Raw genomic sequence first — 14,630 nt, 5'->3', positions numbered from 1 at the left:
GGGATGATGCTGTACTAAAAAAATTTTCAGGTAACTAGCAGATACCTTTTGGTATGACTTCCAGAACAAAAAGAAAGTAAAAGATGTTGGGATAGTCTAGAGTGTCTGTTGAAATGGGAAGCTCATGGCATGTAAGGATTCTGCTGTGTGTATCCAAACTTGAAGGACATGCGCAGGCATATACTTAAGTATGCAAAAAGCAATTTATCTTCGCTGTGGTAAATACATGTATAAGAAAATAATATACACAGGTTTTGGTAATATAAATATCAGAATTACTTTTCAGTGATTAATGTTTAGAGTGTTATGAATTTTTAATTATTTTTAAAGTTACATTTTTTCTTAAGAGCTGTTTGGTAGGAGGTTTGGGCAGGAGAGGGGAAAAAGGTTCTTAAATGACTGTTAAGAGAGGCAGTCTTCAAAATTTTGATTCTGCTGTTCTGGCAGATCTGAGGGTTGACAATGCTGTATCTGATATTGTAACAACTTGTGAGATGCAGCAGTGAAAGACTTTTACAGAAATGTTTTTAGGAAGCAATTAAGGAAACAAGTGGGTGTTTGTGTGTGTGTTTTGGTTTTTTTTCTTGATAATATGTAAGACAAGTGGGGTTAGAAGACTTTTAAAACAGCTGTATCAGAGCATGGAAACCATAGAAGCAGAGGGAGTGAACAGAAAACTTCGTGAAGAAGGTTCAGTAGGTTTGTGTTTAGCAGGTACTTGGACCTTGAAAGCTCTCTTCTGGTCCTGCCTTACAGCCGTCTACACTGAACTGATTTTTATTGTCTTCCGCAAGTTTAATGTACCTAAAAATTGCTAAAAGGCTCTTTCTTTTATTTTTTTTCCCCTCTCCTTAAAAGGGCTTTCCTGCTTGTCTTTTGCATTAGGTATTTGTTGTTTGCTGTATTTCATAAAGCCTCTTCAGGATAATTTTGGAACTAAATATTGCATTGCAATACCAAGCGAGTAAAGTCTTGAGTGTGTTAGATATTCCTATGTCATGCTACTTTGTCTTATTGATTACCTTTCCTCTTAAATTTGTTTTGTTTTTTTGGGGTTTTTTTAATCTGCATGATACTACTTTGGCAAAGCCAGCTTTGCCTTGGCTGCCTGACCTCCTTCACAGCCTGCATTCTGACTTCTGGAGGGGCTTCCTCTGCTGCTGTTCTGCAGAATGGAAAGAAAGCATCCCAGTGAAGAAGCTCTTTGTTCAGAGTGCCACTGGTGCCGCCTTGTACCTCTCGTGTAGGAAGTCATCTTTTCCCCACCTCAGTCCTTTGCAATCCATCTATTTGTAGCTGTATCCAGAATTGCCTTGCCCTAGTGTGTTGGCCATGGCACACTTCTTGGCTCAGTTGAAGGAAATCTTGCGGTTGTGCAGGGAGAAAGGGAAAAGGAGCCACTGCTACATGCACATGGTGTAGTCTAGACTGAGCAGGAGAATCTTTTGGTCTTGCTGCGCACTTGGCCTGTTTATTTGTGTTGGCCCAAGGTAGGTGTTTCAGTTTTCACGTGGCTGGGAGAGAACTCCTGTAGCTTGGGTACCTAGAAGGTTACCGAGATATGGTAGACTGATTACTGTATTTAGTTAACTAGGGAGTACTGCCAACCTCAAGAAACGACTTGTATATCTTAATTTCCCTCTGGCAAAAGCTTTATACAATGTATTGAAGATCATTTGAGCATGAACTTTGTTTAACTACTAGTGAAAAGAAATTCCACAGTTAGTTCTCCATTAATAATGTTTAAACATTTGAATCAAAGCAGTGTTAGCTTGAATGACCTAACTGGTCCCATTTGGTTTAGTGTGATGAGGGAGGAGGAGTGAGAAATCCAGATGGAAAGTACCAAAGCCAGGAGTGACTTCATCAGTTTATGCCTTGAATTATGCCCAGAAGCAATAGTTGCCTACATGAGGAATATCTTGGCATTACCGTCAATTTCTGGACGAGGAAAAAACCCCAAACCCCACAAACCAAACTCAGACCCCATAACTTAACAACCAGCCACCTCTTCGCCCCAGCACCATGAGAACTCTGAGTTCAGGTTTCTGTAATTACAGTTGTTTACCAAACCTGTGTTGTGCAATGTCTGAGCACACAACATGTGTACACTTCACTGCTAGTTCACTGTAAGTGTACGGTGTGAACCATTCTTTTAATGTATTACAATTCCTAACTGTGTAACTATACACTTGCACTTCTGCACTTGGGGTAGAGGTTACCTGTAAATCAACAGCAGAATTTTGAAAACTGAATTAGTGAGATGTTGTTGTTTTAATGCTGTCCTAAAATACAGTTTGAAATTAAAAATATTTTTCAGTTGACATCCAAAACAGGGGGTGGGGACTGACCTAACGTTCTACCAGACTACTTCTATCAGTAGCACTTTTGGGACTGAATCTTTTCATGTCATAGGCATCATAATAATAAAAACAACTAAATTCTGAGATTCAAATTTAGGCCTCATCTGTAAAGAAGCATTTGGAAACTTTGGTATTATTATGGCCCTAGAGTCTGTTCAGATGGTGATTCATCACATGTAATGTCAAGTTTTCTACTTCAGTCTCTAGCAAAATCCCTTGAAGTATAACTACTCACAGTAAACATGCAGAAGTATATTTAACTAGCTTGCTTCTAGATAAAGTATGAGCAGTGCTGTATGTGTAGTTCAAGGTTTAAAAGGTAAAATGCCATTTTCATTCTGTCAGCCACGGGGTATTTTTCAGTGAGCACAGAGCCAACACAACTCAGCAGTGCAAGGGGAAATCTTTGTGATTTGGTGACACCACCAAAAACCAGCAGCTATGTTCTCATGATTAACAGTGTGAGCGTGCATGCTGTACACCTTACTCAAGCAGATGCGACTGCTGAACTTCAGGTTAGCATGTCTGAACGGCACCAGTAGCTTGGCAGACTTTAAGAGACTAAGAATTTATTGTTAATCATGATTTAATGTCTACAGTGGCCAATTTTTCTTTCTCTTTATTTGATGTTCATGACACTAGAAAAAAAAATTAAATAAATTGAGAAGCAAAACAAGAAAGTAAATCATCCAGTTAGTAGAGGATTTGAAATGAATAGTCATGTACTAATCTTATTGTTGCTTATGGGTTAGTCCAGTTTGTTTATGCTGCAGTGGGAGAGTTTTGACTTGTCTTCCCATTTGTAAATTACTACTACCTCAGTACTTCACTGTTGTACTTAGACCTACTTACTGAATCTTAAAGCACTTCAGTGTTCATGTTTGTATAGACTGGTATTACCAGTGGATCTAACAGAAAGGAATGACTTGAAGGAATCTGATGAGGATGAAGGTAACTACCACTTTCAGCAGATGCACTTGCCTGTAAATGCTACTTTAGTACATAACTCTTCTTTCTTCCCCAAGAAAGGTTTTGCTTAGATTCTCAAACAGTGAATAGAAACCCAATGTCTTTTCTTACTAAAAAAAGCTTGTATGTATGTAACTTAGTAGTTCTTGGAATATTATCTAGTTGCAGAGTAACTTGCAGTAGCTCAGGACTGTCAGCATTGCATTTCAGAAATAGTTGTAAATGATCTACCTGGTAAAGTAGTTAACATCCTTTTAAATCAAAGATACAACTGTAGAGTTGGTAGATGGCTAAACAGTTGTTCTTAACAGCTGCTGTTGAGTAGGAGGGTTAGAGGGGAGGAGGAGGAGGAAGGTTATTCCTGAAGTATTATTTTCTTGAAAGAATAAACTTGAAAAGCTTGCTTTATTTATGCAATCAATATGTTTCATGTGTTGTGAATTGAAAATTTGGCATTCTCTGATTAAGTCAGATCGTTTTCAGTGAAAACCATCTGCATGCGGAAATTTTAAAACTTTTGTCAGGGTACTATTCAGTACATGGAAAGACTCTACATTGTATTACTAAATCAGTTAAGCTTTACTTCAATTTGGACATTTCCCTTGTGTGAAGGTTTATTAGTCTTCCCTCTGTTGCCAGAGGAGGTGGAATGGCTGTAAGTCCTCAAATAAATAATGCTGAAATCACAAGGATTTTCCTTGCTAACTTCACTGAGATTAGGCTTTTACCTGTGTTTTTGTATACTGGCACAAATGTTTGATATGTGTGAATATTCTTTATTTGTAATGTCAGATATGTGGCTGTATATATTGCATTCATGCTTGGTAAGTGTTGTAGAAGTGGTGAGCAGCTGTTGAGTCCCTTGCTTAGAAAAGATCTTTGTGCTACATTATTCTGAAATATTTCAGATTTGTAATTCCATAATTAGTATTTGATACAGGTTCTTTTTTCTTCTTCTGTTCATGTAGTGCCTTTCTTCCATTTGTCTTGTGCTGAAAGAAGGCTTAGATTAGAAGTCTTAAGGTTTTCCTTCTATGAAGCAGTTTGTTTGGTGCAAGGTGTCTGCGAAGGATGCTCCTGTAGTTATGACAAACAGAACCATATTTTATGTAACCTTGTCTTGCACAAATGCCTTGGTCACAAGAGAGTGTAAGCTTATTTTCAAAAGTACAACAAACGAGAATTGGGGATATTTGGTAACTATTTTGTAATCTTTTTAGCTTCGTAAGCCTATCTTGACCCTCTTTAGGACTTGGTCACAGGCTTCTTTTTGTATTTTGGACATATTTCACAGTTTAACAAATCTCTTAATACTCTCTTTGTGGTAATGAAAAAAGCTAGAAATGTGAAATGTTATTTTGATGTAAATAGTTTCTGGTAACTTATGAAAACCGGAATCATCTTAGTTCCCTCTAGATTCACTCTTTAACAGCATGTTTCAGATACAAATGACTTGCTATTACAGACCTTTCTTACTGCTGAGGAGGTATAGAATGAGCAAGTTAACTTTGCTGTTTATTGTTCATAGAAAACCACTCGAAAGGCTGAACCCAAAATTCAGAACAACAAACTTTCATGTTGCCAAACAGCTAGACTTGTCTTTCCCAATAACTACATGGTTTTATATACTCAAGTTTAACTGGTGGGTGTTTTTTTTTTCTTTGCCAAGGTTGCAGTTCCACTTTGAATACTTACTCTCCATAACTGCAATAGGAAACTAGTAAAACTGATGATGGCTTTTAGAAATGTTTGTATGTTCTAGAATATTTATGCTCCTGTCTAGTAATTTTTAGAACATTTTAATCTTATTCCAAGTTTTTGTACCTTTGGTGAACCAAAATACTGTCCAAAGTCTATGTGACATACAGTACTGATGTTGAAATTGTTGGGTTTGACAAAACAAGTTTGGCTGATTTCCTGGGAGAAGGAGATCTCTGAAAGATCGTTCTTCAGCAACAGAAATCAAAGCTGCAGAACTGGAGCTGGAACCAGTTTATTCCATCTCTATACCGTGTGTTCATTTGTCCTTAGTATCAAAAACTATTAACTTTTTTTTTTCTCCCCACCCCCCCAGGGAGGCAATAATGCAGGGCATACAGTTGTTGTGGATTCTGTGGAGTATGACTTTCATCTTCTGCCAAGTGGGATCATCAATCCAAAAGTCACTGCATTCATTGGTAAGTGGGACATCTCTAAAAGATAGACAATACTGTAGTGACAGACTTCTGACATTGAAAAAACAAAATATATCTGAAGACATACAGGATCAGGATTTTTCTTCCTCAAATTCTCACAGGCCTGCACTGCTCTACTATCTTCTTACTGTTTTCTTAACTCAGTTGTGAAGTTTGTGTCATAAAGGTTTCTTTTATTGTCTTGGATAGTTCATCTTTGTTCTTACCTGTCCTATCAGTGCGAACAGCTAGCTGCTCAGCTTGTCTTCATTCTCCCAATCCCTCTTGTTTTTTCTACGGATCATTTCTTTTATTCTCAGAATGCCTCCTCTCTGTTATAATCTTCAGCCCTGCTAAGTAGCTACCAGTACTTTTTGAAACATATATTTTTCCTTCCTTTTCCATTGGATTGTGAAATGAATGCTGACTCCAAAAGACTTCTGCACTATACAGTTCTTACCAAGAAGTCCTCTCAGGAGAGTACATTAGGTGGTTTAGGGCAGTGGCAGTGCTATGTCAGGATCTGTGATTTGTTTACTTCCTGAAAGGGGGTTTAGATTGTCCTGTCTGTTGTCCCTACAAGCCTACTTACCCTCCTCCCTCTCTTGGAATCTTGTTTGCAATCTTATGTTTTTTTTCTTTGGATTGCTTCTGTGACCAGCCTACTTAATAATGCTGTGTAGCCCTGAAAATTTCCTTCTAAAAATGAAGGTAAATATAAAACATGTCCACACAGCGTTATAACTATGCATGTACTTGTGTGCTGTTCCACAAGCATGACCGACCGATCAGCACTTTTCATCCTGCTTTTCTGATACCCAGAACTCCTGCCCCTGACTTAGTGGGCTTCTCCAAATCAGGACTTCATTGCCCTGCTCTTCCCGTCACTTCTTCCTGGATATGTGACTGCTCTGAGCCTGTAGTCTTGCCTCTCAGCTTGGTTACATGTGCCAAGACAAGACAAATGGTCATTGACACGTTTACTAAGTGTAGCAGCTAAAGAGCTTGCTAGTTACTTGATTCATAAACAGTGCTTGCTGAATTCTTGGGTCCAGCTTGTAGTGACTCTATGCTTGCAGTCAGCATTAACTCTTTACTTGATGGAAATTGGTGGTTAATTGCCTCTTTTCTGCTGTTATGTTGTGTCTTAGAGTGGGATAGTTTTGGGTCAACTTGCCCTGCCTAATACTTCTACAGAAGTTGAGCCAGTGAGTGTGGGAATAGATTCCCTATGATGAAGGGGAGGTTGGGATGTTAACTGCTTCTAGTTTTGAGGGCTGTGGCTAATACTACTTCTGTTCTCTCTTGATGTGTTAGTGTATTATGTTTCTTTAAAAGGTCATTGCTTAAAAACAGTAAAAAAGGATGCCCATTTGCCATGTTTTGTTTGGTGAACTCGGAACTGAGTAGGAAAGTTACCATCCTTTAAAAATACAGTGGGCAGGAGAGGGCTTTTTACAAATTCTCTTTCTCTGTAGCTGCCATCTCTTGGTCTTATCTGTTCTGAAGTTTGTTCTAGGTTCTTTTAGGTCTGCCTTGTGTTCAAAAACTTTTTTGGGGAAAAAATAATTATCTGGCTTAGGATTCTACTGAAAAGGTTTATAGATTGAGTGGGGTGAGGGGGTAGGCCAAGGGCAAAATGATTGGAGTGTTATGATAGATTATTACTATTGATTAGGACTGTACTGTGAAGGTTATAGTGAAGAAGTCTTTTGTATTTTGGTGTTTGGAATGCTTTTATTTATGTGAAATTAGGGGATACGCAAATAGTTCCAGATGTCAGGTCCCTCGATTCTTTAGCTAGATGTTATCATGCCAGTAGCTTTGGATGTACTGATTTACTGAGTTTGGTATGACCTTAAGATGGTTCAGTTTTGTGATACGAAACTGCTCCTTAGGTAATCAGTGATGCCAGTTAATTGCATGAGCTAGTAGTCATCTTCTGAGCAATGTGACAGCTGTAGGAAAGTGAGCTTGCTTTTGATAGAGCTTTCCCCCCCCCCCCTTTTTTTTTTTTGCTAGTCTCTCTCAGCTCTATATACAGAATATTCTTGTCTATTTACAGCAGAAGAGTGCCTGAGGGGATGCTGGTGTTTATAACGATGATAGAAGTGTGCTATGCTTTTAAAAAACAATAGGGTTATTAAAATGAAGTACAAAGAGGGAAGTTAATTTTAAGCACCAGGAAGAGGAAGTTGCATTCCAGACTGTTCCACAGTGCTGTTACTGTTTGTGCTGATCTAAATGGAAAGTTTGTTGAGTTTAGTAAAAAGATTCAATGCATGTAGTTAGAAATACATACTTTAGGTGTAAATTAGTCTTTTACAGACAAATTCCTAAGAATAAAAATTGCAGTGTCTTTAAAGTTTAAAAATTTAAATAAAATATTCTGCATACAAAACAAGAAGTGTCTTTGAATTGTTTGGAATATTTTTTTCCATGCCTAACATAATTAACTTTTATGTAATGGTTTTCTTCAGGAAATGGCGTTGTAATTCATTTGCCAGGACTCTTTGAAGAAGCTGAAAAAAACTTAAAGAAAGGAAAAGGTGAGAAAATTTTAAGATACTACTCTTAAAATAGTTCGTGGCACCCACCTCAGAAGATTTAGATAGAGGATGCCTTTGTAGCAGTTACATACAATGTGTTTTTCCAGAAATCCATTTAGCTGCTGGTTTCTGACAGGAGTCTCACTAGAAGTCCCAGGGCCCTCATGGGAAGACAGACAAAAGGAGTCCCTACAGTTTCAGAAGACATGTTCTAAATATGAAGACAACATGTTCTAAATATGAATTATCTGCAGACATTTTTCTTTGCTTGAAGTAGTGAATTTAAGAAGTTAAACAATTTGTTGAAGTGTGTTATCTGCTCATAGTCGTCTCACCTCTTAGAATATTAGTGTACAGTTTGATATGCGTTAATGTAAACAAATGCTGTGGTAATCACTTCTTGATTCTGAACTCAGTTTTTGGATACTATCTGTTATGTCTGGCCATACTTGGCAGCAGTCTACTATAAGTGAGGTAAAGCAGTGGTCTAGGTTTTTAAAAACCCAAAAAGCTAGTAATTGATTGCTGGAATTGAGGAACTAGTAGAATAGCTAGAATTCTTCTTCAAAATAAGCCTGACTTTCTCAACTGTGTAGACTGATGCCAAGTTTTAATTATTGAAATCTACTTTTTTACCTCTGGCACATGATTGTTCAATCTTTAAATTGATTGAAGACTAAACATGAGAAGTATTTATTCTTTATACATCAGAAGACAAAAATGCTATATAGTACATAATTATTTCGTTTTGTCTTTTAAGGGCTAGAAGGCTGGGAAAAAAGACTAATAATTTCTGACAGGGCTCATATTGGTAAGTTCCTGTTTGTGGTTTAGTTTTTTGTTGTTTTTTTTTGTTGTTGTTAATATTTGTTTTCTCTGAACTTTCCATAGCAGTAAAAATTACAGGTTTTGGCCATGTCTGTATATAGACATGGACTTTTCTTTGGATTAAGTCTCTATATGCTGCTTTGGTTTATTGAAGATCCTAGAAAAAAAATCGTTCCCTGCTCAGGACCTTCCCAGGTTTCTATTCTAGGAACTCTTTAATCCTATTCCTTCAGCATACCCTAGTCAGGAAAGCAGGTTCACTTTCCAAGCCTAAGGTGAGAGGCGCAAAGCAGTCAAAAGCAGTCCAGAAGTTAATTAACTGAAGGATTCATTTCCCCCTTTGGTGTAAAAGTAGTGTTGTTTACAGCAACTTCTCTGCTGGGAAGCCATGTGATGGGGTGTGACTTAAACTAGCAGGCTCCCTACCCGGTAAATTGCCATGTACTCCAGGAAGGAGAATTCTTGAGAAGGGCTCCGTAAGGGTGGAGAGAACAGCGGCACTCTCCTGGGGAGCTCAGCAGTCAAGCGGTGATCCAGCCTATATGTTCCAGGCAACTCTGCAGTTCAGAGCCCCGAGTAAAATAGTGTTTAGAGTCCAAACCACCAACACAGAGCTTCAGAGGCTCTTCCTGTGTCACTTCTAGGACATATTTATTATGTAAATTCATCCTTTAAATTAGATCTGTAGATATTGTAACATAATGGTTACATAGCCCTTTTCCTAATACTTGCGGTTTATTGCTGCTGTGGTAGTCATTTCCTGAACATGCAGACTTTTAGACCTGTCAGATAAAAGCTTGCAACACAGGAAAAAAGAATTTGCTTTTGGTTTTGCTTCTTGGGTTTGGTTTTTTTTTTACCAATCTGGATTATGTTATTTCAGCATAAATACTTTTTTACTTTGGAGTAAGTGCTGAGTTTGAAATAGCTGAGTAACTGTTCTTAAGTTAACTGCAATCCTTTCTCTTAATAGAATCACAGTAGGTGAATTACTTGGAAATTACTGGGATTATTAGAAAAACTGTTCTGCGATGATTATATTGCAATGGCAATACTGTAAAGTTTTCATAACTGAACAGGTCCAGAGTAAGAAGGACCAGTTACTGTCACCCATAACCATTCAGCCTCTTAACAGAAATGAACCTTCAGAATGCTTTTGTTTAGAAAGCTTTGGTAACAGTCCGGAGATCTGTTGCCCTGATAAATATGCCTCTGCTAAAATGGGTATTGGCAGGCTGTGAATGATTAGTCTAACAAAAGATCAACCAAAAATGGGCTCAAGCTGCTGGGGATAATCTAATCCTTTAAATTATGGGGATGTGTGGAAATAAACAGAAAAATAAATTGGTAAGGCAAACATGGAAAACCACTCTTGTTCTAGAGGGACTAGAGTACCTGTTAAATGAGTCTGTTTCTTGCAAGTTTTCAGTCTTTCCTGTGTGATGGATAGTTTAGTTGTTTAACTTTCAGAATGTAGTATTTAAGAAAAATAAGCTGGCTTCTGTTAACCTGCAAACTGTTGCCCCACTGTTTGTATTTGAGGAGTCTTGTCAGGTTTTTTAATTTTTTTTCTTTTATGTCAGACGAAGACTTGTTGCAAGGAATACTTTGAATAATCTTTGGCATTAATAGTATGTAATGCTTTAAAAAAAATAATTGATGCTTGTGAAGATGTTTTCTGTTTATGTAACAGACAATGGTGGCAGCTCTTATATTTCCAAATATATTTTAATTGTTGTTGTCTAAAACATAAAATGGTTGAAGAAAGCTTGAGAATGTTTACTGAAAGTTCCCAGCTTAAAGCTCAGCATGTGACATTTTTTATTATAACCTGTTTTCCATGGTTTTTTCAACCACATGTTTTCTTTGTTGTCCTCTATACATTCTTTTGGGCCACTACAAAGCTGAAATGGCTTAGTTATTCTGTGGGAGGTACATACACAGTCTGCAAGTAGTCTACAAAATGATTAAAAAAAAGTCCCTGAAAAACATTAGATCTCTTCCCTGTGAAGAAAATGTAAAAGAGGAGAAAAAAGATGTCATTTTATTTGTTTCTCCAGTGTGTATATTTTTGTTTCCCACATTGATGAACAGGGCTAGAACTGATTTGAAGAAATTGTTACTGATATGGTAATTTGTATCTCACAAATTTTGTATTTGTTGTTTTTATTTTCATAGTATTTGATTTCCACCAGGCTGCTGATGGCATCCAAGAACAACAGAGGCAAGAACAAGCAGGAAAGAAGTAAGTAGTTTTATTTTGTCAAACATAGAATAGTTTATTACATAAAAACATATGACTTAATACATTAGATTTATGTTATTTGTCATCAAGTTTAAAAAAGTATTCTTTATCCTGATAACTCTTTAATGTGGAATATGCAGGGCTTATTTCCTAGACTTTTGTCCTCCAGTGGCTAGCAAAAGATTATATTCTTAATGAAAGGATTGTATCTTGATATTTTGCCTTATGAAAAGGTTCCTAGTTCTTAATTTGCTTTATAAAAAGGGTTCCTGCTTCCTAATGTTTTGTTTACTGGAAGTATTTTTTTCTGTAAAAATATATTTCTATTTACAAAGATTGAAGGACTTTTTGTTATCTCCAAGTGACTTAAAAGGTCTGATATGACTGGTTTGGTATCTCATGAGGCTTTGTTGTCAGAGGTGTATGTAAATGCTCACGTTGTCTACTACATGCTGCTGCTGACTTTCTGAAGCTTTTGAAACTTCTAGAAACTAGCTGCCTTGTTTCTAACTTGTGGTTTCCAAGTAGCTCACGGGTTCTTGGGGATGGGAAAGAAGCTGGCAGAATTAACTGTGACATATCTGCAGCTGGAAAGTAATGCAGCACTATAGACTTCTGAGATACCAGTAAACTCAGTCTCTCTTCTTGGAAGTTTGTCTGTGCAGATGAAAAGTAACTCAGTCTTCCTTACTGAGACCTGTAAAAGGTATCCATGGCAATAACCTTTGAAGAGGGTGTCTGATATTGGCATATCTTGCTTCACACAGGTTGCTACTGAGTGGTAATTTCTCAGTTATTCTTGCAGTGGGTCATTTTTGCATTTGACTGTCCTGTACCAGCTGTCTTGTTACCTGTTATTTCAGGTATTAAAAAGTAAACAGGAAGAATATACATCCATCCATATATATATAATATATATATTTGGAACAGTATACTTTTTTTTTTTGAGCCAGTGTATGTATATCAGCTATTCTTGAACGTTTATGGAGCGCAAGCTAAAACTGCTGTATGACAGTATCTGCAATTAAAAACACAGCTACTTTGAGAAGGAACCATGCTACTAGTTAGTATTAAAGATTGCAAAAGAAAACCCAATGAAGAAATAACCAGTTCTCTCCAATTAATTTGTTTTAAAGAAACCCAGAACACAAAATTGCAATCAAAACTAAAAAACTTAAGTCACTCTTAAAAGTGCTGTATTTCTTTCTGTGAGGTTCTTGAAATTTGGCCACGATCATACAGTTTTCAAGTTTGTTAAAACTGCTGATGGGTTGAAAGTACTAAGCTATCTATTTCTTCCTAAATTCTGAGGCTATTTAAGTGACTGTCTTGGGGGAAGTACTACAGACTGGCTGAGAACAGCCTGTCATAAACGTATTATCCAAAGACATGTCGCCTGTTTGTTTGGGGTGGGATGAGGAATTGAAATAGCCTGCTAGCATGCCTTAACTGGAGATTTGACTGCATAGCAAGTTTGGTATTAAAACTCTTCTGTGTTTAACAGTTCAAAGTTGATCGTTATAAATAGTAAGTTTATTTTTTATTTTAACTGAATGCTTTTATCTATTCAAATGTAGCTCAAAAACAGTCACAAGTAAGGCTCACGTAGCTTCCCTTGCAGAAAGGTTATAGAAAAGGTGATCTAATATGGTATATTATGCTTATACAGTTGTTGTAACTTCTATAAATACAGTCTTCTGACAGCTCAACTCTTTTTTGAATTGGCATGTCTTAATGAAACAAAATAAATGGAAACCAGTTCTTCACTAAAAACATTCTCTGTGGAGGGTATGAATTGTGGTGGAGGCTGGAGTCGGTTGTTTAAGCCACAGTGTCATGGTCTGGTTAAATGATAATATGTGATGCAAAGTTAATTAGAATGTCTTTCTTTTCGGACTGGAGGCAAACATCACTTCCTGAGATTACTCAGTATTGAATGTAATTGGAAGAATTTGGTTTTTTCCAATATTATTGTTTTGAATTTTGCTTTTTTAGGAAGGTGTTTAGTTAGTTTTAATTCATAATACTGAAGGATGCTGTCTTGGCATTCAGTTCCTTAAGTGTAGAAGTTGAGAATTGTATAGAAATAAATGTATGAGAGTTCACTAAAGTATGAGAAGTTACTGGTTTAAAAACAGAAGTATGTAGCAGATAAGTATATTAATGTCTATAAACAATAATGTTCTGAAACTAAGTCGCATAATAAAAGTATCTTGTGTTTTAAATGCTTAAAACAAGGCTCTAAATTAAAACAATGTTCTAAAATAACAGCATTTCATTTTATGCTAAGGATGTATTAGCTTTAAAGAAGAAACACCTTTGTTTTATATCAAGAATAACTGCTGTTGTTATCTCTTGAAAGTTTGGGAACTACCAAAAAAGGAATCGGTCCAGTATATTCTTCAAAAGCAGCTCGAAGTGGACTCAGAATGTGTGATCTTGTTTCTGATTTTGATGAATTTTCTGAGAGGTAATTTCTGGTTTTTAATGCACAGTTGTAAGCCTGGTTTTCGGTTTCTGGGTAGTACCCTGTGTAAGCAATTATATCTGGTTGCTGTTGCTTTTAAAATGAAAAAATATTTTAAAATAAAATAACTTTGTAATTAAATTATCTATTTCTAATTACTAGAATATTTTATTCTTTAAGAATGTTTAATTACCTGCATAGCTGGTAGCTTCTGCAGTTACATAGCTAGTAAAACCTGAGGTTGGTGGGGGCTTGAGGAGGAGAACAAAAACCTTAGTGAAGCATTTTTGCCTTCCAGGTTCAAAGTGTTAGCCAATCAGTACAAGGCGATATATCCTACCTTAGAGATAGATATTGAAGGGGAATTGAAAAAGCTCAAGGTAAGCCTGCTTCTGTCTGTTAAATGATATAATCACTGTGTGCTGCTACTGGTATATAAATCTCTTGGTGACTGATGCTCATGCTTGTGTTAGGAGTTAAAACACAGTACATATCGTGGGAAATTGGTATGGATCACTTTTAAAGAGTCTACTCGCATCCTTAAAGGCACTTTTGACCCCACTTTATGCAGCATTTCAAAACTTTGTTTCAAGAGAAATATTGTAAACTTTAAGGAACAGACTTGTAAGGGGAGAATTGTATTTGACTTCTGCTTGCTCAAATGTACCAGCTAGAAATAAAGAACTTGAAATTGTAATTGGGGAAGGTGATTTTCATTGTAAAGCAGAATATTCATTCCTTGTGTCAAAACTTAAGAACTGAAGTAAATTATTAATCTAAGTAATAAGCCTTAAAGGAAAGAAACCCCACTGTCTAACAACATAGAAAAATGTAAGTTGATAGCAGCAGAACTAATGAAGCCTGATTGCCAGCAATCACAATAGTCTTGTGATTAATTATGAATTCTGGTTTGATGTTTTCCCTGCAATTGGGACAGTTGTGAGATTTCTTAGTATTAATTCTCTAATGCCTAGTAGTGTAGTTTTTGCAGTGCACCAAGGTTCTTACTTGAAGAAAACTGTCAGGTGTCCTACC

General features: G+C 36.7%; 1 protein-coding gene across 1 annotated transcript in view; it reads left to right on the top strand.

The window, feature by feature from the left end:
- ADSS2 (adenylosuccinate synthase 2) overlaps positions 1-14,630 on the top strand; it is a 40,524-nt gene that overhangs the window by 13,890 nt on the left and 12,004 nt on the right. The window contains exons 2-7 of the mRNA XM_055713889.1: positions 5,407-5,509; positions 7,987-8,055; positions 8,816-8,866; positions 11,062-11,128; positions 13,491-13,598; positions 13,894-13,975. Coding sequence (XP_055569864.1) covers positions 5,407-5,509; positions 7,987-8,055; positions 8,816-8,866; positions 11,062-11,128; positions 13,491-13,598; positions 13,894-13,975 — 480 coding nt within the window. The remainder of the gene's footprint in view (positions 1-5,406; positions 5,510-7,986; positions 8,056-8,815; positions 8,867-11,061; positions 11,129-13,490; positions 13,599-13,893; positions 13,976-14,630) is intronic.

Source organism: Falco cherrug, chromosome 6, assembly GCF_023634085.1.
Source record: "Falco cherrug isolate bFalChe1 chromosome 6, bFalChe1.pri, whole genome shotgun sequence".
NCBI lineage: Eukaryota > Metazoa > Chordata > Aves > Falconiformes > Falconidae > Falco > Falco cherrug.
The sequence above is the reverse complement of the archived record's forward strand: the minus strand, read 5'-3'. Positions and strand labels throughout refer to the sequence as shown.